Genomic DNA, 25,551 nt, shown 5'->3' on the forward strand with positions numbered 1-25,551 from the left:
AGGCCACTCCAGGACCTTGAAATGCTTCTTACGGAGGCCCTCCTTAGTTGCCCTGGCTGTGTGTTTGGGGTCATTGTCATGTTGGAAGACCCAACCATGACCCATCTTCAGTGCTCTTACTGAGGGAAGGAGGTTGTTTGCCAAAATCTCGCAATACATGACCCCATCCATCCTTCCTTCAATACGGTGCAGTCATCCTGTCCTCTTTGCAGAAGAGCACCCCCAGAGTATGATGTTTCCACCCCCATGCTTCACGGTTGGGATGGTTTTCTTGGGGTTGTTCTCATCCTCTAAATACGGTAAGTGGAGTTGATTCCAAAAAGCTCTATTCTGGTCTCATCTGACCACATGACCTTCTCCCATGCCTCCTCTGGATCATCCAGATGGTCACTGGTGAACTTCAAACGGGCCTGGACATGTGCTGGCTTGAGCAGGGGAACCTTGCTGCCCTGCAGGATTTTAAACAATGACAGCATCATGTGTTACTAATGTAATCTTTGTAACTGTGGTCCCAGCTCTCTTCAAGTCATTGACCAGGTCCTCCTGTGTAGTTCTGAGCTTTCTCAAAATGATCCTTACCCACAAACTGAGATCTTGCATGGAATCCCAGACCGAGGGAGATTGACAGTCATCTTGTGTTTCTTCCACTTTCTAATAAATAATCATAACAGTTGTTGTCTTCTACCAAGCTGCTTGTCTGTTGTTCCGTAGTCCATCCCAACCTTGTGCAGGTCCACAGTTTTGTCCCTGGTGTCCTTAGACAGCTCTTTGGTCTTGGCTATGGTGGACAGGTTGGAGTGTGATTAACCGAGTGTGTGAACAGGTGTCTTTTATACAGGTAACAAGTTCAAACAGGTGCAATTAATACAGAAAAGAAAAATTAACAGGTCTGTGTGAGCCAGAATTCTTGCTGGTTGGTAGGTGTTCAAATACTTATTTGCAGCAGCAACATTCAAATAAATTATTAAAAAATCATACATTGTGATTTCCGGATTTTTTTTTTTTTTTTTTAAGATTATGTCTCTCACAGTGGACATGCACCTAAGATGAAAATTTCAGACCCCTCCATGATTTCTAAGTGGGAGAACTTGCAAAATCGCAGGGTGTTCAAATACGTATTTTCCTCACTATATATATATATATATATATATATATATATATATATATATATATATATATATATATATATATATATATATATATATATATACTCAACAAAAATATAAATGCATGGTCAAATGAATCAGTATTTCAGATTTTGTGTTGTTTTTTGGAAGAAGTGAGTGCTGTGTGCCCCAGGCCAAATACATAAAGGACCATCCAGATCATTATCAGCACAAAGTTCAAACGGCAGGGGAAACATGCAATTCCCCCCATAAAAAAAACCCATCAGTAGCATGCAAAATAAACATCAACATACAAACATTGAAAACCACATAAAGCTGCACTTGTGTGTTCATTCATAGATTGTTTATACAGTAGATGCAGAATCAAATCTTGCATGTAATCAGGCATCTACACATTTTGATACAAACATGCAAAGCACATTAATGACCAATAGTTGCATGTGAAAAATAGATTTATTAGAAGTACAAAAATAAGCTCAACACATTTGCAATTACAAGAAATTGGGCCTTCAGTGAAAAACGTGCTGTTACATTTGCATTACATTCATTCTAAATGTTAAATGTTCCCTTAGAGAAAGTGTTAACGAGAAGGTGAAAAGTCTAGAAACTGAAGATGTCCATCTGGGTAAAAATAACATTTTCATTTACAAAATTACATCCAGTAGCAAGTAATTATAACCATCTCAGAATGGCATGTTATGAATTCAAGACGAGTCCTTAAAAATGATGTAAAATCACAATGAATGTGACAGAAAATGATGCAAAATAGTAAACTAACAGCATCCCCACCACACAGATGATAGTTAACACAATTCTTTTTTTATCTTTCATGAGCAATAAGATACTACAGAAAAACATATAATGGCACGTGTGTTTGTGTGTGTGTGTGTGTGTATACATGCAAATGTGCACAACTTATTGAGTGCATATATTTGAGACTGTTGCATATTATGTTTAAGAATTAAAACTAGACATGTTAAGTTATCCTTCATGCAGTTATTTACACCTTCAAGAAATAATCACAATTTCTGTTTAAATACATATAACACAGCACATTTCAAGAAGATGTATATTAAACAGATTCTGCACTTCAGTTTCACAGTTGGCACATATCACTAAGCCAAACAATTTAGGTGATTTAGCAAAAAAAAACAAAAAAAAAAACAGTAGTCAGTTCTATGTTTCTTCTTCTTCAGTGAAGCCCAGACGGTCCCATTCCCCTTCACTGTGCATGGGTGTGGTTTCCATGCCGGTCTTTCCCAAAGCAAAGTTGATGAAAACCTGCAAATTTCAGTAATAGTTTAAATACCAATTCAAAATAGAAAGTGTTTTTCCTCTTTTTATCTATATTATAATAGCCAAGTGGCCTCTGTGTGCATGTGTGCGTGCGTGCATTGCTTTGATCACGCAAAAACCAGGGAGAGCTGACATTTGCTGTTTGGTATCCATATGTATGTTGGGTCAAGACTGAACACTGCGAAAACGGAAAGTTGATAGGACAAATATTTTTGGAGAAATTACCAATTATAGCTAACCAATAAACACTGGATGTTGTGCTGCAATGCACCATGGGAGTTTGGGGTTTTAAATGTTGTTATTGTGGTTTATCTTTAACAGTGTTGTTTGTGTTATTGATTTCTTGTGCTTTTGTAGTTGAATTTTTTAGTCAGCTTAATTAAGTCTCATGTTGCCGTTACCATGAGTGAGTTAAGTAAAATGTTGCCAGTACCATGAGTGAAAACTGTAGTGTGTTTGATTTCTTCCGCAACCGTCTGTGTTTCTGTCTAAAATTAGAAAAACCTGCTTGCTGCAGACTGCAGAAAGGAACATGCGTGCGTGCAGCTAACTTCGAATACAGAGAAACTGTGGAGAACTGGGAGCTAGGACTAATATTTATATAGTAGCTACAGATATTAGCTAATAACACTGAACAATGGATGTTGCTAACTATATTATGGACTCACACACTATTCCAGTAGGGGAATGGCAGTCACTGCATTGAGTACGGTGACTGATTTCATTTAGTAAGTTCAATGTAAGTACATAATATAATTGCAAATATGTTATAAATACATGGATGACACAAGAAAGTAAAAACACTTATTTCCTTTGCTATCCAATTAAAATCAAATGACAAAATAAAAGTAAAAATAAAATAAAATAATAATAGTGTGTATATGGTCACAAGAACCTACAGTAAATTAACATTACAAAATTACATAATTAACAGGAAATAATAGGGTTGAGTACCTCTTCTAAAAATTGTTAAGGTTCTAAAAATATTCTGGACCCCCACGCCATTCCAGCTAGCTTTGCTTAATTTATTACTACCCTTGAAAAATGTCAGCTATCTATTTTAAAAACACTACCCAATATAGAGCCCATGGATCCCCACGGGAAACACATTAATTATTTTAATTCATCTGCATGGTAGACTCCCCTCTTGACCCCTACTGTTCTTTGTCCTACACCAACCTACAATATCTTTCCAATTCTAGTCTCGTAGAAGGACGGTTTTTGGAGAATATCAACGCTGGCTGAATTTAAAGTTCGTAGATTTTCTGCTCATCTCATATTCCGTTTATTTTCCCTCAGGCATAGCCTTTGTCACTTTTCCTCAGTTTCTTTTCAACTTTTTCAACTCTGTCTTTCACTCCCACTCAGCTTTCTTCTGTCCGTGCTTCCCCTCCCACCCTTCCTCGTCTCCTCTCATCTTCTGTCCTTTCTTTTTTCAGTCTCTTGCTACCAGCTCCCCACTGTTACAAAACCTGACACTTGCGCGCTCTCTCTCTCTCTCTCTCTGTCTCTCTCTCTCTCTCCCCGTCTGTCTGCTGATGTTCTGTCTGGAGTTCTCACCTCATCCAGTGTGGTCTGGCTGACAGAGAAGTGTTTGATCAGCAGAGCAGTCTTATTGGTTTCCAACCGGTCAAAGATGTCAGCAACTCCTCCCGGAGCAAATGGTACGTGGTATTCTATCATAGTAGAGTGTTGGTCCTGTGAGAAGTTTTGCAGAGGGTTAAACATTCTGGAAAGTCTGAATCTGTAAAATCAATACTCACTAAAAAAAAAAAAAAAAAAAAAACAGCAGAGAGACATTTAGAGACAGATGAGCTCCTGAGCCGAGGACCTCAGCTACATGCTCCATTAAAAAAATAAAACCTGTCTGCTGTCCAAGCATGCTCCAGTGACATAACAAGCGCAAGAGTATGTGGCTGCAGGAACTAGACATTTCTGAGCAATGGCGCTCCGGCACTCAGAACACACTAGTGCTATGCAGTGATTAACAGTGTATTGCAGTACTACCAAGACACTTAATCTGCATTGTGTCAGGCCACCCATCTGTAAATGGGAACCACCCTTGACTGGGGAAGTAACCTGCATCAGACCGGCGCCCATCAAGGGGGAGTTGTGGACTCTCATCTACTTCACTCTACATAATCTGGAGATAAGTGCAAGATCAGTGGGCCTAAATACCTATATAGGACTTACTTCATCAACTACTTTTTTCTTAAAAAAAAAAAGCTTTACCAATAAAACTTGTTCTTTTTGTGTCACCAGTTTGAATTTTGGTGAGACATGGCAGAATTTCTACAATATCCTCTGTGTTGTAGCCATAGAATTCATACAATTCATGATTTATAAATTGTTTATACTACAGGGGTCTGTTGTATGGCCACCCAGAGTGCTGGAGAGCAACTGTGTGGAAATGTCTCAAACTTGTAGCTGCTATCACTTAGGAAATTACACTCTCCTACCTGCAGCCATGTCTTCACATAAACTCTTTTGCTACTTCATAAGGTATGTCTATCTACTAATATAAGCAACAGGTTCATCATTGTGTTTCACAACAGCCTGTACTCAAGGTTCTGAAAATGGACCAATGTCTTCACCTGGTGGATATTTACCATTAATGCAGGTACAGTAGAATTTCACCAAAAGCTCTACTTTATTAATAGCTCTGATCATTGATCCAAATGTCTAAACAGCTAATCGTGGGATTGAGATGCAATTCGTTTAGGCATGTAGATGTGTTCAAGCGTATCTGCTGAAGTTCAAACTAAGCATCAGAATAGGGAAAAAAGTTGATTTAAGTGGTGCCAGACAGACTGGTATGAGTGTTTCAGAACCTGCTGATGTCCTGGGATTTTTCACTCACAACCATCTCTAAGGTCCACAGACAATGGTCCAAAAATAAGAAACAAAATGGCAAAAATGTCTTCTTGATAGCAGCGGTCACATAAGAATGGCTAGACTAATTCAAGCTGACAGAAGGACAACAGTAACTCAAATGTCACTCGTTACAATCAAGGAAGGCAGAAGGCATAACACATGAGGTAGATGCAGCAGAAAACATCAAATGTCACTCCTGTTTGCTAAGAACAGGAAAGTGAGGCTACTGTAGACACAAAGAAGAAGCAGAAATACATCTTACATGGATCCTGAGGTAAACTGGCATGGTGCTTATTCCTAGATTCCACTGTCTATGAATTCCCCTGCACTGGATGCCAGTTTAATGCAGGTTACTTCCCCAGCTAAGGCTGGTACCCATTTAGAGTTGAGTGGACTGAGAAATTGCAGATGAAGTGTTTTTTCCAAGGACACAGACAGATAGGTTGATTGAAAATCAAACCCAGGTCTACATCTTGGTAGTCCAACTCTTTATTCCACTGAACTACATGCTATACTTATAGTGGGCACAAGCTTACCAAAACTGAAAAATGAATGACAGGAAAATGACAAGTCTCATTTTCTCCTGCATCACTGTGAAGGTGTCGCGTAATTTTTACCAAAGACAAGCGATGTGCTAACAATAAATATGTTATGATGTTATGCAAATGCCAGAAGATGATTAAGTTGTGTATTACTGATAACAGAGGTGGGACAAAGTCACCAGCAAGTCACTCTCAAGTCATGAATCGGCAAGTCACAAGTCTCAGGTTAAGTCCCAAGTCAAGTCTCAAGTCATAATGACCACCAATTGTTTGCAAGCTGACTTGAGACTTGACTTGAGACTTGTGACTTGAGAATGACTTGACAGTGACTTTGTCCCACATCCAACTCATAATATTTAACAGGTGTTTAGAAGAATAAGTATATGCTCTTTCTGCAGACTAGATAATAGCAATTACAAAAAAACATACCTGATATACTCAAATGTTGTATGCAAAAACATATGTGAAAAATGTCAGCTTTAAAAAAAATGAGGAAAGAAACTGGAATTAAGAGTGAAAATTTGACTAAAGCACTTATTTTTTTTTAAAGGAATATTAAATTAAATTAAACATACCAGTGAAAAATTATGATAATCTCAGCTTTTTTTTTTTAAGGGTGAATTTCCATGACCCAGAGTTGTACTCTCAAGATCTGGGTACTTCCCAGAAAAGTGGTCTCACCAAACCTGGGTACTTTTGGAAAAATGATATCATCTACGGCTGTTTTTATTGGTGTAAGATTTGCTATATTTAGAAAAGACCATCCTTTGGGGTGGAGAAATTGCCCTTTTCACTGTATTTAAGATGACCGCAAACCAGTATAAATCAAAGCTGTTCCAGTGTTTGATGACTCCGTGAATTGTGCTTCCTTTGCTGGCAAATAAAAGCTGTTGCTTTGGGACTTTGATGTTTCTCTGACTTTCCTGGACACCTTGAAGGAGATATTTTTGACAATTGAGCGCAGCTAGACTCTCGTCTGGTGATCAAGGACTCTGTCCTGAGCCTCCAAGACAAAGGTAGGGTCAGAATTTCACATAAACAATATACAAGTATAAATACTGTACATCCTGCCTTTTATCAATAAGTGGCACATGGTTGCATGATGGTGTCATATCAAAATGGACCAAAATCTCATATGGTTGTTTCTACCATCTTGTTGAATCTACATACCACAAAGACTTACAGCAGGTGAAAAGGGGTTCCAACCTGGTACGAACCAGGTATATCCAATAAAAGTGGCTGATAACTGTGTACACAGTAGTAAACAGTACTTCTGGGCTTTTAAAAGTACTGCTGCTGTTACTGGCAGTAGAGTGATTGTAGCTCAGGTGGCAGAACAGACTTTCCATTAACCCAACGGTCAGTGGGTTCATGCTCCATTTTCCACTGAGAGTCAAAGTGTCCTTGAGCAAGACACTGAAAGTGAAACTGCTCAACCTTGGGGCACATCAGCCCCACACACAGAAAGAACAAGAGGACTACTGACAGCAGTATGTTTTTGAGTGAGTACCACAAGTTGAGATTTGACCTATTTTCTTGGAAGCAACAGTAATAGAATCTTTTTAGAAAGTTACAAGACAGGCTCCAGTGTCATCAGCATGATTATTTACATCACCCATTCTGTTTGTTCATTTCTGCCATGTTCCAGATGCTTCATACTTCACCTATACATGATTTTGCCACCTATACCCAACTGTATAAGTCACAAAAGCACTTAAATTCAACTCAGTGAGCGTTAATTTAATCAGAGTTAAGTATATCTTAAGTATATTTGTCAGATGCTCTTTGTCCTTGTCATTATCTTACTGTGGTAGGTTACAGCTTCATTAAATGCCAAACTGATATAAGTCTCAACAGAATTTAGATGATTTTGAATGCTGAAATGTCATCGTCCTTAGTAAATGGAACCAAATATTTGGTGTCTCGCAAATATTAACTGGGCTATATGAAGAGGCAATGCCTTCAGGTACTCCTTAAAAACTCTGCAACAGAAGAGTGCTGATCTAACTAACTAGTGTCTGATCTTACTAACTAATTATGGAGTTGATGGTCTAGTGGTTAAGTGTTGGGCTTCAAACCAGACAATCCTCAGTTCAAAACCCAGCCAGACTGGAAAATTGTTAAGGGCCCTTGGGCAAGGTCCTTAATCCCCAAGTTGCTCCCGGTGTGTAGTGAGTGCTTTGCATGGCAGCACCCTGACATCGGTGTATGAGTGTGTCTTTGTGAATGGGTGAATACAAGGCATAATTGTAAGGTGCTTTGGACTTCTGATGCAGATGGAAAAGTGCTATATAAATGCAGTCCATTAACCATAGTGTGGCAGATACAATTCTGTGTGTTTTTGGTAAAAGCACCAAATCTTGCACAGACATTGTTTGATATACAATTGTTTTTAAAAATAGACATGCTGGAGCCTATCACAGCAGTTATTGTACAATCCCTGGCAAAAATTATGGAATCACCGGCCTCTGAGGATGTTCATTTTGTTGTTTAATTTTGTAGAAAAAAAGCAGATCACAGACATGACACAAAACTAAAGTCATTTCAAATGGCAACTTTCTGGCTTTAAGAAACACTATAAGAAATCAAGAAAAAAAGATTGTGGCAGTCAGTAACGGTTACTTTTTAGACCAAGCAGAGGGAAAAAATATGGACTCACTCAATTCTGAGGAATAAATTACGGAATCACCCTGTAAATTTCCATCCCCAAAACTAACACCTGCATCAAATCAGATCTGCTCGTTGACATTAACCCTATGTCATGAAATTGACCCTATGTGTCTTTTTGCAAGGAATGTTTTCACAGTTTTTGCTCTATGGCAAGATGCATTATTTTCTTGAAAAATGATTTCATCATCCTTAAACATCAGAAAAGTGTCCAAAATATCAACATAAACTTGTGCATTTATTGATGATGTAATGACAGCCATCTCCCCCGTGCCTTTACATGACATGCAGCCCCATATCATCAATGACTGTGGAAATTTACATGTTGTCTTCAGGCAGTCATCTTTATAAATCTCACTGGAACGGCACCAAGCAAAAGTTCCAGCATCATCACCTTGCCCAATGCAGATTCGAGATTCATCCCTGAATATGACTTTCATCCAGTCATCCACAGTCCACGATTGCTTTTCTTTAGCCCATTGTAACCTTGTTTTTTTCTGTTTAGGTGTTAATGATGCCTTACGTTTAGCTTTTCTGTATGTAAATCCCATTTCCTTTAGGCGGTTTCTTACAGTTCGGTCACAGACGTTGACTCCAGTTTCTTCCCATTCGTTCCTCATTTGTTTTGTTGTGCATTTTCGATTTTTGAGACATATTGCTTTAAGTTTTCTATCTTGACGCTTTGATGTCTTCCTTGGTCTACCAGTATGTTTGCCTTTAACAACCTTCCCATGTTGTTTGTATTTGGTCCAGAGTTTAGACACAGCTGACTGTGAACAACCAACATCTTTTGCAACATTGCCTGATGATTTACCCTCTTTTAAGAGTTTGATAATCCTCTCCTTTGTTTCAACTGACATCTCTCGTGTTGGAGCCATGATTCATGTCAGTCCACTTGGTGCAACAGCTCTCCAAGGTGTGATCACTCCTTTATAGATGCAGACTAACAAGCAGATGTGATTTGATGCAGGTGTTAGTTTTGGGGATGAAAATTTACAGGGTGATTCCATAATTTATTCCTCAGAATTGAGTGATTCCATATTTTTTTCCTCTGCTTGGTCTAAAAAAGTAACCGTTACTGACTGCCACAATCTTTTTCTTGATTTCTTATAGTGTTTCTTAAAGCCAGAAAGTTGCCATTTGAAATGACTTTAGTTTTGTGTCATGTCTGTGATCTGCTTTTTTTCTACAAAATTAAACAACAAAATGAACATCCTCTGAGGTGATTCCATAATTTTTGCCAGGGGTTGTATATAGCGAGGGGAAGGGTACACCCTGGACAGGATGGCAGTCTATCAGAGGGTCACATATGGACACATGAACTCAGTCAGAATTGCACACACATCGACATTCAATTTAAAGTTTCCAATTCACCTAACTTGCATGTCTTTGGAAGTGGGAGGAAGCCGGAGCACCTGGGCGGAACCTACTAGAACACATGGAAAATATGCAATCCCCACAGAGGAAAGACCAGATGAGAAGCAATCCAGGACATTTTTACTGTGAGGCAAAAGTGCTCATCACTAAGCCACTGTGCCACCCAATAGTCATCATGCCAAGCTGAATTTTTCATTTGTTTGTTTTTTAAAAATCAATGTATTTATGGTTAGAACTTATTCAGAGTGTAAGAAAACATAGAAAACAGCACTTAGTTTGTGCCTGTATGATATCTACTACTAAAAGCAACAGGTTGATTGTTATGTCCCATAGCCACCTGTGCATAAGGGTCCTGAAATGGAGCAATATCTCCACCTGGTGGAACTTTATCATTAATGCAGGTACAATGGAATTTAGCCTAGAGCTCTTGTATAGTAATAAAGACAGACCATTTGAAAAAAAAAAATTCTCGAACAGCATGGTGGCCATCTTGGATTTTGCTATTATGCCCAGGGTAAAAACTGAGCATGGCATATTGATTTTTTTTTAATATATCAATTAATGTCTTTGCAAAATGTGATGCTTTTACCATAAAACACACAACTGTAGTGATATTGTACACATGCCTGTCCAGCTAAACAGGGGTCGACCCAAGCTCAGATGGAGATATGAGACAGGATGTTCTCTCAAGGTAATAAACTCAAATTTATTCTCTCTACAAAACAATAAACATTCCACTTATATGACACTCAGAATGACACCATCTCTCTGTGGTACAGTGAAAGAAGCTTCCTCTAAAACAAAAAGTATAAATCAAACAGTAGACACAAATAGTCATCAAGACAGCTAAGCTGCAAAGCTCTTATCAGCTCCCTTGTATCTGACAGATTGAGGATCAACATAAAGACAGCCCTGAAATCGTGGCTCAGACAGACTTCAAGACAGAGGCCATGACTCTTTAAAGTAATCTCTGGTAATACAACCCCTGGCAAAAATTATGGAATCACCAGCCTCGGAGGATGTTCATTCAGTTGTTTAATTTTGTAGAAAAAAAGCAGATGACAGACATGACACAAAACTAAAGTCATTTCAAATGGCAACTTTTTGGCTTTAAGAAACACTATAAGAAATCAAGAAAAAAAGATTGTGGCAGTCAGTAACGGTTACTTTTTTAGACCAAGCAGAGGAAAAAAATATGGAATCACTCAATTCTGAGGAAAAAATTATGGAATCACCCTGTAAATTTTCATCCCCAAACTAACACCTGCATCAAATCAGATCTGCTCGTTAGTCTGCATCTAAAAAGGAGTGATCACACCTTGGAGAGCTGTTGCACCAAGTGGACTGACATGAATCATGGCTCCAACATGAGAGATGTCAGTAGAAACAAAGGAGAGGATTATCAAACCCTTAAAAGAGGGTAAATCATCACGCAATGTTGCAAAAGATGTTGGTTGTTCACAGTCAGCTGTGTCTAAACTCTGGACCAAATACAAACAACATGGGAAGGTTGTTAAAGGCAAACATACTGGTAGACCAAGGAAGACATCAAGCGTCAAGACAGAAAACTTAAAGCAATATGTCTCAAAAATCGAAAATGCACAACAAAACAAATGAGGAACGAATGGGAGGAAACTGGAGTCGACGTCTGTGACCGAACTGTAAGAAACCGCCTAAAGGCAATGGGATTTACATACAGAAAAGCTAAACGAAGCCATCATTAACAACTAAACAGAAAAAAACAAGGTTACAATGGGCTAAGGAAAAGCAATCATGGACTGTGGATGACTGGATGAAAGTCATATTCAGTGATGAATCTCGAATCTGCTTTGGGCAAGGTGATGATGCTGGAACTTTTGTTTGGTGCTGTTCCAATGAGATTTATAAAGATGACTGCCTGAAGAGAACATGTGCAACCCCTGGCATAAATTATGGAATCACCGGCCTCGGAGGATGTTCATTCAGTTGTTTAATTTTGTAGAAAAAAAGCAGATCACAGACATGACACAAAACTATAGTCATTTCAAATGGCAACTTTCTGTTGTGTGGGCCGCTGAAGAGGAGGTACTGCTGGCCCACCACCACCAGAGGGCGCCCTGCCTGGAGTGCGGGCTCCAGGCACCAGAGGGCGCTGCCCGCCTTATGGGAGCAGCCTGGGTGACAGCTGTCACCCATCACTGGACCCAGCTGTTCCACTCAGCACAGAGGTATATCAGGAGGACGGCGTCTCCACCTCAGTGCCGAGATAGCGCCTTTAGACTAAGGTAACGTTCTCTGCATTTATATTCTGACTAACTAAAAGACTTGTTAAACCTTTTTCCAGGACAGCTGATTACTATAAGCTAAATTGCTTGGATAAGTACTCACCTGCCTGCCAAATTGTGACTAGAGGTGGAGGCGGCTTCTCCCCTCTCCGTTACTGGGTGCTGTCGCATCCACGCCTGTGTTGTTGCTCTCTCCCGCCAGCAGTACCGGATCCGACGAGCGGAGGCAGTGGCCACCTGGGAATTCGGGACTTGGCGGTTCCAGTATTTCCAGGGTTCGGTGGCGGAGGAGATCTGGGTGGTTTCGGTTCGACTGAGACGGACGTCTCCTACCTTCGAGCCTGCCCACACGACACCAGCGGATTCGACCCCAAATTGTGATTGTTGTATTCATTGTGCTCGATTCACAATAGTAAACCTTGTTATTCACCTTACTCCATTGTCCGTTCATTGCGCCCCCTGTTGTGGGTCCGTGTTCCTACACTTACACAACAGGATATCTCGGCCAGCGTCATGGACCCCGAGGGGCATCAACCGGCTGTTGAACGGCCAATGGAAGACCAAGGCGCGTCGGCGGCTTCGGGAGGGGTAATCGGTGAGTTGCAGCGGATCCTCACCGCTTTCACCTCTCGGATCGATTTAATGACCGAGCAGCACATTCTCCTAAACCGCAGGGTGGAGGCTCTCGCCGCACAAGTGGAGGCGCGCCCTCCGGGCGCCGCTGCGGCTCTCCCTCCCGAGGACCCTGCGCGTGAAAGTGACGTTCCACTGGTCGTTCAAACGGTCCCTTCCTCCGTCCCCAGAAGCATACATAAGCCCTCCAGAACCGTACGGAGGCTGTGTGGAGACGTGCGCGGATTTCCTGATGCAGTGTTCGCTCGTCTTCGCACAGCGTCCCGTGATGTACGCGACTGATGCTAGCAAAGTAGCTTATGTAATAAATCTGCTTCGCGGGGAGGCACGCGCTTGGGCTACAGCGCTCTGGGAGCAGAATTCACGGCTCCTTCATACATACGATGGTTTGTACGGGAGCTCAGAACGTGTTCGACCATCCAACAGAGGAGAGTCCGCTTCAACCGCACTACTGTCAATAAGACAGGGGCGTCGGAGCGCAGCTGCCTATGCAGTCGCCTTCCGCATCGCGGGCGGCGAGATCCGGCTGGAATAGCACTGCCCTCCGCGCCGCCTTTGTAAACGGACTGTCACTGGTCCTAAAAGAGCACCTGGTGGCGAAGGACGAACCGCGGGACTTAGATGGGCTCATCGATTTGGTCATACGACTCGACAACCGGTTAGAAGAACGCCGTCGGGAACGAGGCGAAGGGCGTGGCCAGGCACGCGTCGTCCCTCTCCCTTCCGGGTCCGATCGAGCTCCGCCCTCCCCACGCTCCTCTGTTCCTGCGCTCCGTGCGCCTATGGCTCCCCCTGCTGACGAAGCTATGGACACGAGCAGGGCAACATTTAGGGCACCTGGAGCACAAAGGAGGCGGGCCCACGGAGCTTGTTTTGTTTGTGGCTCGAGTGAGCATCTCGCAAACGACTGCCCCGAGCGGTTAAACTCCAACGCCCGCCCCTAGAGACTGGGCCAGGGGTGGGCCAAAACATTCACGTGGGACACACCCACATTGCCACACGACTCCCAGTCACGATCCTGTTTGAGGATTCACCCTGAAGGCCCCAGCACGGGTGGACACGGGCTCTGAGGGGAATCTGCTGGACAGCAGATGGGCGAGGGAGATAGGGCTCCCTCTGGTGGCTCTTACCTCGCCTGTGCAGGTTCGGGCGCTAGATGGCTCCCTACTCCCACCAATCACGCATAAGACACCTCCAGTAACTCTGGTGGTGTCAGGTAACCACCGGGAGGTGATCGAGTTCTTTGTGACTCAGGCCACCTCCCGTGTGGTTTTGGGTTTCCCCTGGATGCTAAAACACAATCCCCGGATTGATTGGCCATCCGGGGTAGTGGTTCAGTGGAGCGAAACCTGCCATCGGGAGTGTCTAGGTTCCTCGGTTCCTCCCGGCTCCCAAGCTAAGGAGGAGGTCCGAGTCCCCGCCCAATCTGAAGGCGGTGCCGGCGGAGTACCATGACCTCGCTGACTGTTTCAGCAAGGATCTGGCTCTCACGCTTCCTCCCCACCGCCCGTAGATTGTGCCATTGATTTGGTTCCAAGCAGTGAGTTCCCGTCCAGTAGGCTGTACAACCTCTCACGGCCAGAGCGTGAATCAATGGAGACCTACATCCGGGACTCATTAGCTGCCGGTTGATCCGGAATTCCACCTCTCCGATGGTTGCTGGTTTTCTTTTTTGTGGGTAAAAAAGATGGCGGGCTTCGTCCATGCATTGATTATAGGGGGTTGAACGAAATCACGGTTCGCAATCGATACCCGTTGCCCTTGTTGGATTCGGTGTTCACCCCCTTGCATGGAGCCAAGATCTTCACCAAGCTTGACCTTAGGAATGCGTATCATTTGGTTCGGATCCGGAAGGGAGACGAATGGAAGACGGCATTTAACACCCCGTTGGGCCATTTTGAGTACCTGGTCATGCCGTTCGGTCTCACTAACGCATCCCCGCGACTTTCCAAGCGTTGGTAAACGACGTCTTGCGGGACTTCCTGCACCGGTTCGTCTTCGTATATCTAGACGATATACTCATCTTTTCCCCGGATCCTGAGACACATGTCCGGCATGTCCGTCAGGTCCTGCAGCGGTTGTTGGAGAACCGCCTGTTTGTGAAGGGCGAGAAGTGTGAATTCCACCGCACTTCTTTGTCCTTCCTGGGGTTCATCATCTCCTCCCAACTCCGTCGCCCCTGATCCGGCCAAGGTTGCGGCGGTGAGAGACTGGCCCCAACCAACAAGCCGTAGGAAGCTGCAACAGTTCCTCGGCTTTGCTAATTTCTACAGGAGGTTTATTAAGGGCTACAGTCAGGTAGTTAGCCCCCTGACAGCCCTGACCTCCCCAAAAGTCCCCTTCACCTGGTCGGATCGGTGCGAAGCCGCGTTCAAGGGAGTTGAACGGCGCTTCTCGTCTGCACCAGTTCTGGTGCAGCCCGATCCTAGCCGCCAGTTAGTGGTTGAAGTGGATGCCTCGGACTCAGGGATAGGAGCGGTGCTCTCCCAGAGCGGGAAGACCGATAAGGTCCTTCACCCGTGTGCCTATTTTTCCCGCAGGTTGACCCCCGCTGAATGGAACTATGACGTCGGCAATCGGGAACTCCTTGCTGTGAAAGAGGCCCTCGAAGAGTGGAGACATCTGTTGGAGGGAACAGCCGTGCCATTCACGGTTTTCACTGACCATCGGAACCTGGAGTACATCGAGGACCGCCAAGCGCTGAATCCCAGGCAAGCCCGCTGGTCACTGTTCTTTGCCGTTTTGACTTCCGGATCACCTACCGTCCGGGGACCAAGAATCAAGATCGGATGCATTGTCCCGGGTGCACGAAGACGAAGTCAAAACGGAACCGTCGGATCCCCCGGAGCCCATCATCCCGGAGTCCGCTATCGGGGCCGGACCTCGACCTGGGACGTAGAGAATACCGTCCGGGAGGCTCTGACCCGTGACCCGGACCCCTGAAACGGACCAAAGGGACAACTATACGTCCCCCCAGAATCTAGTGGCTGCAGTCCTGGACTTCTGTCAACGTTCTAAGCTCTCTCCTGTCAACCCTGGGGTGCGAAGGACCGTGAAACAGTCGTCCGCAACGCTTCTGGTGGTCATCCCTGGAGGGCCGACGTCCGGGACTAACGTCCAGGCCTGTACCACCTGCTGCCAGGGGCAAGGCCGACCACAGAAAGACCTCAGGGCAGCTACAGCCACTGCCCGTGCCTCATCGCCCCTGGTCCACATCGGCCTGGACTTTGTCACGGGTCTCCCGCCGTCCCAGGGACACACCGTCGTCTTCACGATAGTGGACCGTTTTCTCCAAGGCGGCCCACTTCGTGGCCCTCCCAAAGCTCCCAACGGCCCAGGAGACAGCGGACCTCCTGGTCCACCACGTCGTCCGTCTGCATGGCATACCATCAGACATCGTCTCCGAGCGCGGTCCCCAGTTCACCTCGCACGTCTGGAGGAGCTTCTGCCGGGAACTGGGGGCCACGGTCAGCCTCTCGTCTGGGTACCCCCCCCAGACCAACGGGCAGGCAGAGCGGGCGAATCAGGAACTGGAGCAGACACTTCGCTGTGTGACAGCCGCGCACCCGACGGCCTGGAGTACCCACCTGGCCTGGATCGAGTACGCCCACAACAGCCAAGTGTCATCAGCCACCGGCCTCTCCCCGTTGAGGTGTGCTTGGGGTATCAGCCCCCCTTGTTTCCGGTGGTTGAGGGAGAGGTCGGTGTGCCCTCGGTCCAGGCCCACCTACGGAAGTGCCGTCGGGTGTGGCGTGCCGCCCGCTCTGCTTTGTTGAAGGCCCGGACGAGGGCGAAGAAACATGCAGACCGGCGGCGAGCCCCGGCCCCCAAGTATCGTCCTGGGCAGGAGGTCTGGTTGTCCACCAAGGACATTCCTCTGCAGGCAGACTCGCCGAAACTTCAAGAACGGTACATCGGACCTTACAAGATCCTCAAGGTCATCAACCCCGCCGCAGTGAGGCTCCAGCTTCCGGCCTCACTGCGGATCCATCCAGTTTTTCATGTTTCCCGGATCAAGCCCCTTCACACCTCACCCCCTCTGCACCCCGGGTCCGGCACCGCCTCCTGCCCGGATCATCGACGGGGAACCGGCTTGGACTGTACGCCGGCTCCTTGATGTCCGTCGGATGGGCCGGGGTTTTCAATATCTGGTGGACTGGGAGGGGTAACGGTCCGAGGAGCGCTCCTGGGTGACTGGCCGACTTCTACCGTCGCCATCCGGACAAGCCCGGTCGTGCGCCAGGAGGCGCCCGTTGAGGGGGGGTCCTGTTGTGTGGGCCGCTGAAGAGGAGGTACTGCTGGCCCACCACCACCAGAGGGCGCCCTGCCTGGAGTGCGGGCTCCAGGCACCAGAGGGCGCTGCCGCCTTATGGGAGCAGCCTGGGTGACAGCTGTCACCCATCACTGGACCCAGCTGTTCCACTCAGCACAGAGGTATATCAGGAGGACCGCGTCTCCACCTCAGTGCCGAGATATCGCCTTTAGACTAAGGTAACGTTCTCTGCATTTATATTCTGACTAACTAAAAGACTTGTTAAACCTTTTTTCAGGACAGCTGATTACTATAAGCTAAATTGCTTGGATAAGTACTCACCTGCCTGCCAAATTGTGACTAGAGGTGGAGGCGGCTTCTCCCTCTCCGTTACTGGGTGCTGTCGCATCCACGCCTGTGTTGTTGCTCTCTCCCGCAGCAGTACGGATCCGACGAGCGGAGGCAGTGGCCACCTGGGAATTCGGGACTTGGCGGTTCCAGTATTCTCCAGGATCGGTGGCGGAGGAGATCTGGGTGGTTTCGGTTCGACTGAGACGGACGTCTCCTACCTTCGAGCCTGCCCACACGACACCAGCGATTCGACCCCAAATTGTGATTGTTGTATTCATTGTGCTCGATTCACAATAGTAAACCTTGTTATTCACCTTACTCCATTGTCCGTTCATTGCGCCCCCTGTTGTGGGTCCGTGTTCCTACACTTACACAACACTTTCTGGCTTTAAGAAACACTATACGAAATCAAGAAAAAAGATTGTGGCAGTCAGTAACGGTTACTTTTTTAGACCAAGCAGAGGAAAAAAAATATGGAATCACTCAATTCTGAGGAAAAAATTATGGAATCACCCTGTAAATTTTCATCCCCAAAACTAACACCTGCATCATATCAGATCTGCTCGTTAGTCTGCATCTAAAAAGGAGTGAACACACCTTGGAGAGCTGTTGCACCAAGTGGACTGACATGAATCATGGCTCCAACACGAGAGATGTCAATTGAAACAAAGGAGAGGATTATCAAACTCTTAAAAGAGAGTAAATCATCACGCAATGTTGCAAAAGATGTTGGTTGTTCACAGTCAGCTGTGTCTAAACTCTGGACCAAATACAAACAACATGGGAAGGTTGTTAAGGCAAACATACTGGTAGACCAAGGAAGACATCAAAGCGTCAAGACAGAAAACTTAAAGCAATATGTCTCAAAATCGAAAAATGTACAACAAAACAAATGAGGAACGAATGGGAGGAAACTGGAGTCAACGGCTGTGACCGAACTGTAAGAAACCGCCTAAAGGAAATGGGATTTACATACAGAAAAGCTAAACGAAAGGCATCATTAACACCTAAACAGAAAAAAACAAGGTTACAATGGGCTAAGGAAAAGCAATTGTGGACTGTGGATGACTGGATGAAAGTCATATTCAATGATGAATATCGAATCTGCACTGGGCAAGGTGATGATGCTGGAACTTTTGTTTGGTGCCTTTCCAATGAGATTTATAAAGATGACTGCCTGAAGAGAACATGTAAATTTCCACAGTCATTGATGATATGGGGCTGCATGTCAGGTAAAGACACTGGGGAGATGACTGTCATTACATCATCACTAAATGCACAAGTTTACGTTGATATTTTGGACAATTGAAAGGATGTTTGGGGATGATGAAATCATTTTTCAAGATGATAATGCATCTTGCCATAGAGCAAAAACTGAGAAAACATTCCTTGCAAAAAGACACATAGGGTCAATGTCATGGCATAGGGTCAATGTCAACGAGCAGATCTGATTTGATGCAGGTGTTAGTTTGGTGGATGAAAATGTACAGGGTGATTCCATAATTTTTTGCTCAGAATTGAGTGATTCCATATTTTTTTCCTCTGCTTGGTCTAAAAAAGTAACCGTTACTGACTGCCACAATCTTTTTTTCTTGATTTCTTATAGTGTTTCTTCAAGCCAGAAAGTTGCCATTTGAAATGACTTTAGTTTTGTGTCATGTCTGTGATCTGCTTTTTTTTCCTACAAAATTAAACAACTGAATGAACATCCTCCGAGGCCGGTGATTCCATAATTTTTGCCAGGGGTTGTACGTGAGAGAAACCTGAACTGAAACTATCTGTCCGATCTGACTTCTTTTTAATTTGCACCTCATCCATTAATTTACACCAGATACTGTAGATGTTTACTTTCAGAAAGTGGGGATGGACTGATGGTTTGTATGGATATTTGCAAAGCAGGACCCAGAGCAGTTCTGTAGTGTGATGGACACAGTGATGTATGATACATATCAGCATATGCTTCCAAATGTGACATGCTGCTCCATCTCAGCAGAGCTACCATTACAGCTACAGCTACCACTAGTACCTCTTGTTACTCCAAAAGTCTTCATTATCAATGTCATTTGTCTCTTTTCTAGTCCTTGTAACTTCATTGTCAAGCTGGCGAGGCTCACCTTGAGATAAGTGCTGGGGAAGTGGCTCTGCATGAAGCTGGTGATTGCCTTTGTATCACAGGCCCGAGCCAAGTACATCTTCACAGTGAACCCACTGCCGAACCTGCACAAAGACAATTTTATGAACAAAGCATAGTGTTATTATATGTCTCAGAGATGGATCACTTCTCAACCATTCAGCTACACAGAGGACCACAGGGAAAAGTAAGTGGGGGACATAAGAGACTGTCATGGCAGGGTGAGGAAAGCGGGAATGGCTGAACTGAAGGATGAGCAGAGGTCACTGACCTGTTCTTAATGTGCTGCAGGGAGCCCAGGCATCGGAACTGCCCTTTCACCATGATGGCCAGACGGCTACACAGCGCTTCACATTCCTCCATGCTGAGACAGCCCAAAAGAGAGACACAAAAGGTCATATTGAAACTCGTACAGCAATTACCAGTGCCTGCTGTCTTTATATCTGCACAGATGTTACACCATTCAAACAAGATCTGAGCTAATTGAATCGCGAAGGGCAAGACGTATCAAGTTGGGTAAAACCACAAACTGGTTCAAAGAGCTTGTCAATCCAACCACGAGGGGTCGCTATCCGCCATGGGGTCAAAGCAGCCCCATTTAGGACTCGTACAAAGTCTAAATCACACACACGAGTTTGAGCTCAAAGCATTTTTAAAGAGGTTAAGAAGAGAACAATACAATATAAAATACCTTGTGGGAACTAACACAACAATGGAACACAGCTAAGTCAGATGTACAGGCAGATTATCCCATTCTCCAAAAAATAAAATTCTCAGTCAGCTACCCAATTCTGTACAACTTTAAGTTCCTTTTAACTTCATGAAAATAGGATGTTTGCCTTCCAGTAACAGAGGAGAGAGAGAATATAATAATGGTATATACTGTAGTAATGGTATAGCTTTTTTTTTTTAAAAAAAGGTATGCTTTTGATTAATTTTGGTCAACAACCCACAAACAACACAATACCTTGTGTCCATGGAAGCTTGAGCAGTGCAACTTTTTTGTGTCTTGAAACGAGTGATGCTGGCTGTCACCGGCATCACAAAGCCATCAAAGAGAATGAGGTTTTATTTTTTATTCTGTTAAATAGTGCACTCTAAAGCTTTTTTTGTGATTTCTATGTTCAATATAATCCGTTTTGTTAATTTTTCATTAACAAATGTGTCAAGGGTATATAATCTGATATTTTTATTTCTGATTTGCTTGATTTGTGTGTTTTGTATTGTATTTAAACTACTGTATTGTATTTAGACTATTACATCATATGGCTGCAAGTAACAATTATTTTCATAACTGATTAATCGTTCGATTATTTTCTCAATTAGTCGTTGGTTCATTAAATCTCAAACAATGGTGAAAAATGTCAATCAATGTCATCCAGAGTCCAAGACGATGTCTTTAAATGTCTTGATTAATTTAACAGTCAGCTAATCACTGATTTAATCACTGGCGCTCCAGCCATTTGGTCAACTGCTGTTACGTAATCAAATTATTCCAGGTTGTGTTGCTCTGGAAAAAGATACAGTTAAGTACTGTTCATCCTGTGCAGTGAAGAAAACTGTTACAACCAAAAAAAAAAATTATTCTGTGCCTTATCTGGGTTGTTGTTTCATGGATGTCTTATGAAATTCAAAACCTCAGGTCTAAAGAGTGACCTTGGGGGGGGGGGGGGGGGGGTAGCAGCTGGGGCTCCCCTCAGTTCAACTGCTTCCACATCTGTAAATATCAATTAAATAAAAAAGCTACCACAAATAAATAAGTAAGTAAGTAAACAACAATAAACTAGCTTCCTTCCAAATAAGTGCCACCCTGTTTTTTTTTATTTTTTATCTGCAATTATAACTCTTAGCCTATTAGAGAAGTTACTGAGTAATGAAACTCAGCAGCGTATTTTTGAATTTTTTTTTTTTTTTTTGCTGTTGTTCTGAATCTGTGTTCTTTGACAGAATATCACTATGAGAAATGTTGACGTGCTGTAGGGGTGAATGTTGACAACCTCCACACCTGTGAGATGTGAGAATCACAGCACATTTCCTCTTCAGTTCTTCAGAGATGATTTTCCACAGGTGGCGTTTGGTGCGAGGGTCCATGCCAGAACTGGGCTCATCCTACAGAGACAGAGGAAGAAAGAGAAGATGAGTGCAGTCTGGTGTATGAAAGCGATTGAAAAAAAGCTGAAATCAGCATAGTGAGACGTAAGGGCAGAGCACAGCGTTAGGAACGGCACAGCAGAGAGTGATTTTTTTTTTTTTTTTTTAATAGCACTGTGCATTATGGCAGTGAAAGAAATAAATTAGGTCTGGAAACCCGCAAATGCATAACGATAAAATAGGACAGGAGTATGGAGATGTGGCGGGTGATAGGCAGAACAAGAAAAGGAAGACTAAGGATGGCCATGGGAATAAACATAACGAGGAAGGAGAGGAATTAAGACAGAAGACAGAGAGAGAGAGACAAAGGACGAGAACAGATCTAATAGAGACATAGATCGAAAGACTATGTGAACAGTAGGGCTAAGAACACTCCATAATGTCAACTTGAAGAAGCAGGCAAATTAACTACACGAGAGCTGTCAGGTGGAAGCAATCAATACTCAAGTTTAATTTTTGTACAGTATCTGGTTGCTCATTGGACAATTTAATGAAGGGCGACAGCACTGTGAACACACGTCCTCACCAAGAGAAGGATTTGTGGGTGACCGATCATAGCAATCGCTGTGGAGAGCTTCCTACGGGTGCCACAGCTGTAGCCTTTGGTGACATTGTTTCTGTGATAGTTTCAGCTCCAGTTTCTTCAGGAGATAGTCACAACCTACAAAGAGCAAAAAGTTAAAGATGAATGAGGGGAACAACAATCCATGCATTCAACACAAATAGGACACGTTTCAAAGCTTGAATTCCAATTAAACACTGTCTGCAAATGTGATGTTTTTTTTTAACTTAACTTAATTGAAGATTTATTTTGAACATAACAAAAGAACTACTAAAACAACAACAGACAATGTTAAACTTAAAGTTAGTTCAAAAAGGACGTGAGAAGAAGTCGAAACGTATATAATCCTACACCTTCTCCCTGTATAAGAGTACATATCAATCCCTGTTTCTTTAAAAATACTATTGACAATCATGATGATAATAATAATAATAATAATAATAGCAACAACAATAATACTAATAGTAACAATAATAATGATACAATATACAATTTTAGAAAAAAAACAAAGACATAAGAAACCCAACAAAACAAAACACAACATAAAGATAGACCCAACTAACAATGAACATAAATAAATCCATAAACAATATAGAAATAAATAATCAATAACAGTTTCCCGTGAACACCTAGTAACTCTTACACTTCATCCCTGTATCCCATGAAAACACATTCCTTATATTTTGTTTTAAACTGTTGAATGTTTGGACACTGCTTTAACTCCTCATTCATACCGTTCCATAATCTCACCCCACAGAATGAAGTGCAGAATTGTTCCTTATTTGTACGGATTTTGTTCATTTTGAAGTTGTATTTCCCTTGTAATTGATATCCCCCCTCTCGATCCTTAATTTCTGTATGTTTTTTGGTTTTAAAGGTCATTTTTGCCTTGTACAAGATCTGTGCTGTTTGGAATTTTACTATGTCGTTTGGAGTGTCTTGTTTGTGTTATGTTTCATTGAAATTCTGATTATTATGTGTTAGTTTTTAAATAACTTCTATCACAGGGCGCTCTACACACCACAGTATAATGCACAAATAAATGTGCATATAACTGTAATGGTCTTTTTTATTATGGACTGTATATAACATCTGTGTGGCTTCAATATGAAACCATTGTATACCAGTTACAAACATTTTGCTGATCAGTATATAATCAATACATGCATCAGGCTTCTTGGTTGTTGAAATACACAAAAAAGGTGTTTTTCAGCCAATGTTTTCCCTTGACCTTTGACTACTCCTTAATCTAATCACCTCTAGGTATCAATCCAAGTAATATTCCCACCACAGTCTGAAGGAAATATGTCCAACCATTTTGAATGATCTTATACAAACAAACAAACATACACACACATGACAACAATACCCTGTTATCTCTGTTTATTGACACACAGTGTAACAATTTAGGTCTCTCTCTTGTACATCTACAGTATAGCACAGGGTCTAAAGTGCATAGCGCAAGTACATTTAGGCTGTGTCCAACTCTTCTAAGGTATGGGGTTCAGAAAAGTTGTATTTAGCCTCTTCATTAGCCAAAGGGTGTTGTTGCGTACAATATGTATGAATCCAATCAGGCTGTCATCTGTCATTGTCTTTAAGAGCAAGTGTGCTGGAACCTGGCACGTTACTTTTTTAGATGAGGGAGCATTAGGTGACAGAAGTGAGAGCTTTTATAGGAGCAGACTGGATCTGCAAGAAATGTGGCAAACAAGTGCAGCAGATCATTTATGGATGCAGCGTCCACCAAAGCTCCTGAGGTGAAGCAATTAAGTGTCTCATTCCTCCTCCTTCCCACTGAAACCTCTGTTTTAATGTCCTGTCATGGCTGACCTGTCTTGATGTTCCCCGCATGTGAACCAGGAAAAAGAAAACAGTATAAAATATGGTGCAAACCAGTTATTAAAGTTATGTATTTTACATTACGTTTACTTGTATTCTGTTTCTATTTTGCTATAAATTCAGTTTTGCTGTAGTTGGAAGAATGATGATGATCCTAATGTGCACTAACGTGTATACAAGCAAAGTGTCCATTTATCATGAACTGCTTGTCTGAGTGCTGCACTGTTTACAATGAGTGTATACAGTTGTACTGTATATAAAAATGACAAATGTATCAGTGTTGGGAAAGGGTCGTAACACGGACCCGCAACAGGGGGCGCAAATGAACGGACAATGGATAAGACAAAGAGTAACAATTTAATGTTGTGAAACGCACAACTAAATACAGACACAGATAATGCCAATTGTACACAAGGTGACGTGTGGGCAGGCTCGAAGATAGGAGACCTCTGACGGCCGGATAGCCGGGACCCACACAGCTTCCACCACCAACGGCCTGAAGAACACCGGAGCCACCAAGTCCTGAGTCCCCAGGTGGTCACCGTCTTCTGTTGCAGACCCTGGTACTGCTGGCAGAAGATGACAAAACAGTTATGGTGAGTGTGTATCCACACACCCAGTAATCCTTCTTTCTAAGGTCTTCGCCGGAGGGAAAACTCCACCTCCAATACAGAATCACCCGTGCAGCTCCTGACAGTTGCTCCTTGGATGGAGTGAGCGGCGCAGAACGTCGCAGACTCTCATCTGCAAGCAATCCAATACAGACTTCAGGAATACGGCTGCACACAGAACAATAATTAGTCTTCAGAAAGTATGAAATGCAGAGAATTACTTCGACGGTAGTTGATTCTCGGCGAGGAGGTGGGTAATGATCCGGCTTTTGTAGAGATGGTGGTGATTGGTGACAGCTGTTGTAAACGAGTGACAGCTGTCACTCTCTGTCTCGGCGCCCTCTCATGCTTGAAGCCCGCACTCCAAGCAGGGTGCCGACTGGTGGTGGTGGGCCAGCAGTACCTCCTCTTCAGCGGCCCACACAACAGGACCCCCCCCTCAACAGGCGCCTCATGGCGCCCGACCAGGCTTGTCAGGGTGTCGGCGGTAGAAATCGGCCAGGAGGGCCGGGTCCAGGATGAAGCTCCTCTTCACCAGGAGCGTTCTTCGGGTCGTACCCCTCCCAGGCCACCAGATATTGAAAACCCGGCCCTTCCGACGGACGTCCAGGAGCCGACGAACAGTCCATGCCGGCTCCCCGTCAATGATCGGGCAGGAGGTGGTACGGTCCAGGATGTGCAGAGTGGTGAGGCGTGGTATGGTTTTATCCTTGAGACATGAAACACTGGTGAATCCGCAGTGAAGCTGGGAGTTTCAACTTCACTGCCGGCCCGGACTGAGGATCTTGAGTATTGAGAATGGTCCAATGAACGGTCTTTGAGCTTTTGCGATTCAACCTGCAGTGGGATGTCCTTGGTTGATAACCACACC

General features: G+C 43.7%; 1 protein-coding gene across 1 annotated transcript in view; it reads right to left on the reverse strand.

Annotated features, from left to right (window-relative positions):
• Window positions 1-1,561: 1,561 nt before the first annotated feature.
• abca12 (ATP-binding cassette, sub-family A (ABC1), member 12) overlaps window positions 1,562-25,551 on the reverse strand; it is a 325,660-nt gene continuing 301,670 nt past the window's right edge. Inside the window, 6 exon segments of the mRNA XM_034186027.1 lie at window positions 1,562-2,408; window positions 3,984-4,121; window positions 19,498-19,600; window positions 19,786-19,878; window positions 21,520-21,623; window positions 22,192-22,326. Of these exon segments, the coding sequence (XP_034041918.1) occupies window positions 2,304-2,408; window positions 3,984-4,121; window positions 19,498-19,600; window positions 19,786-19,878; window positions 21,520-21,623; window positions 22,192-22,326 (678 nt within the window). The 3' untranslated portion in view covers window positions 1,562-2,303.

The sequence above is a fragment of the Thalassophryne amazonica genome, chromosome 14 (assembly GCF_902500255.1).
Source record: "Thalassophryne amazonica chromosome 14, fThaAma1.1, whole genome shotgun sequence".
NCBI classification, from domain to species: domain Eukaryota; kingdom Metazoa; phylum Chordata; class Actinopteri; order Batrachoidiformes; family Batrachoididae; genus Thalassophryne; species Thalassophryne amazonica.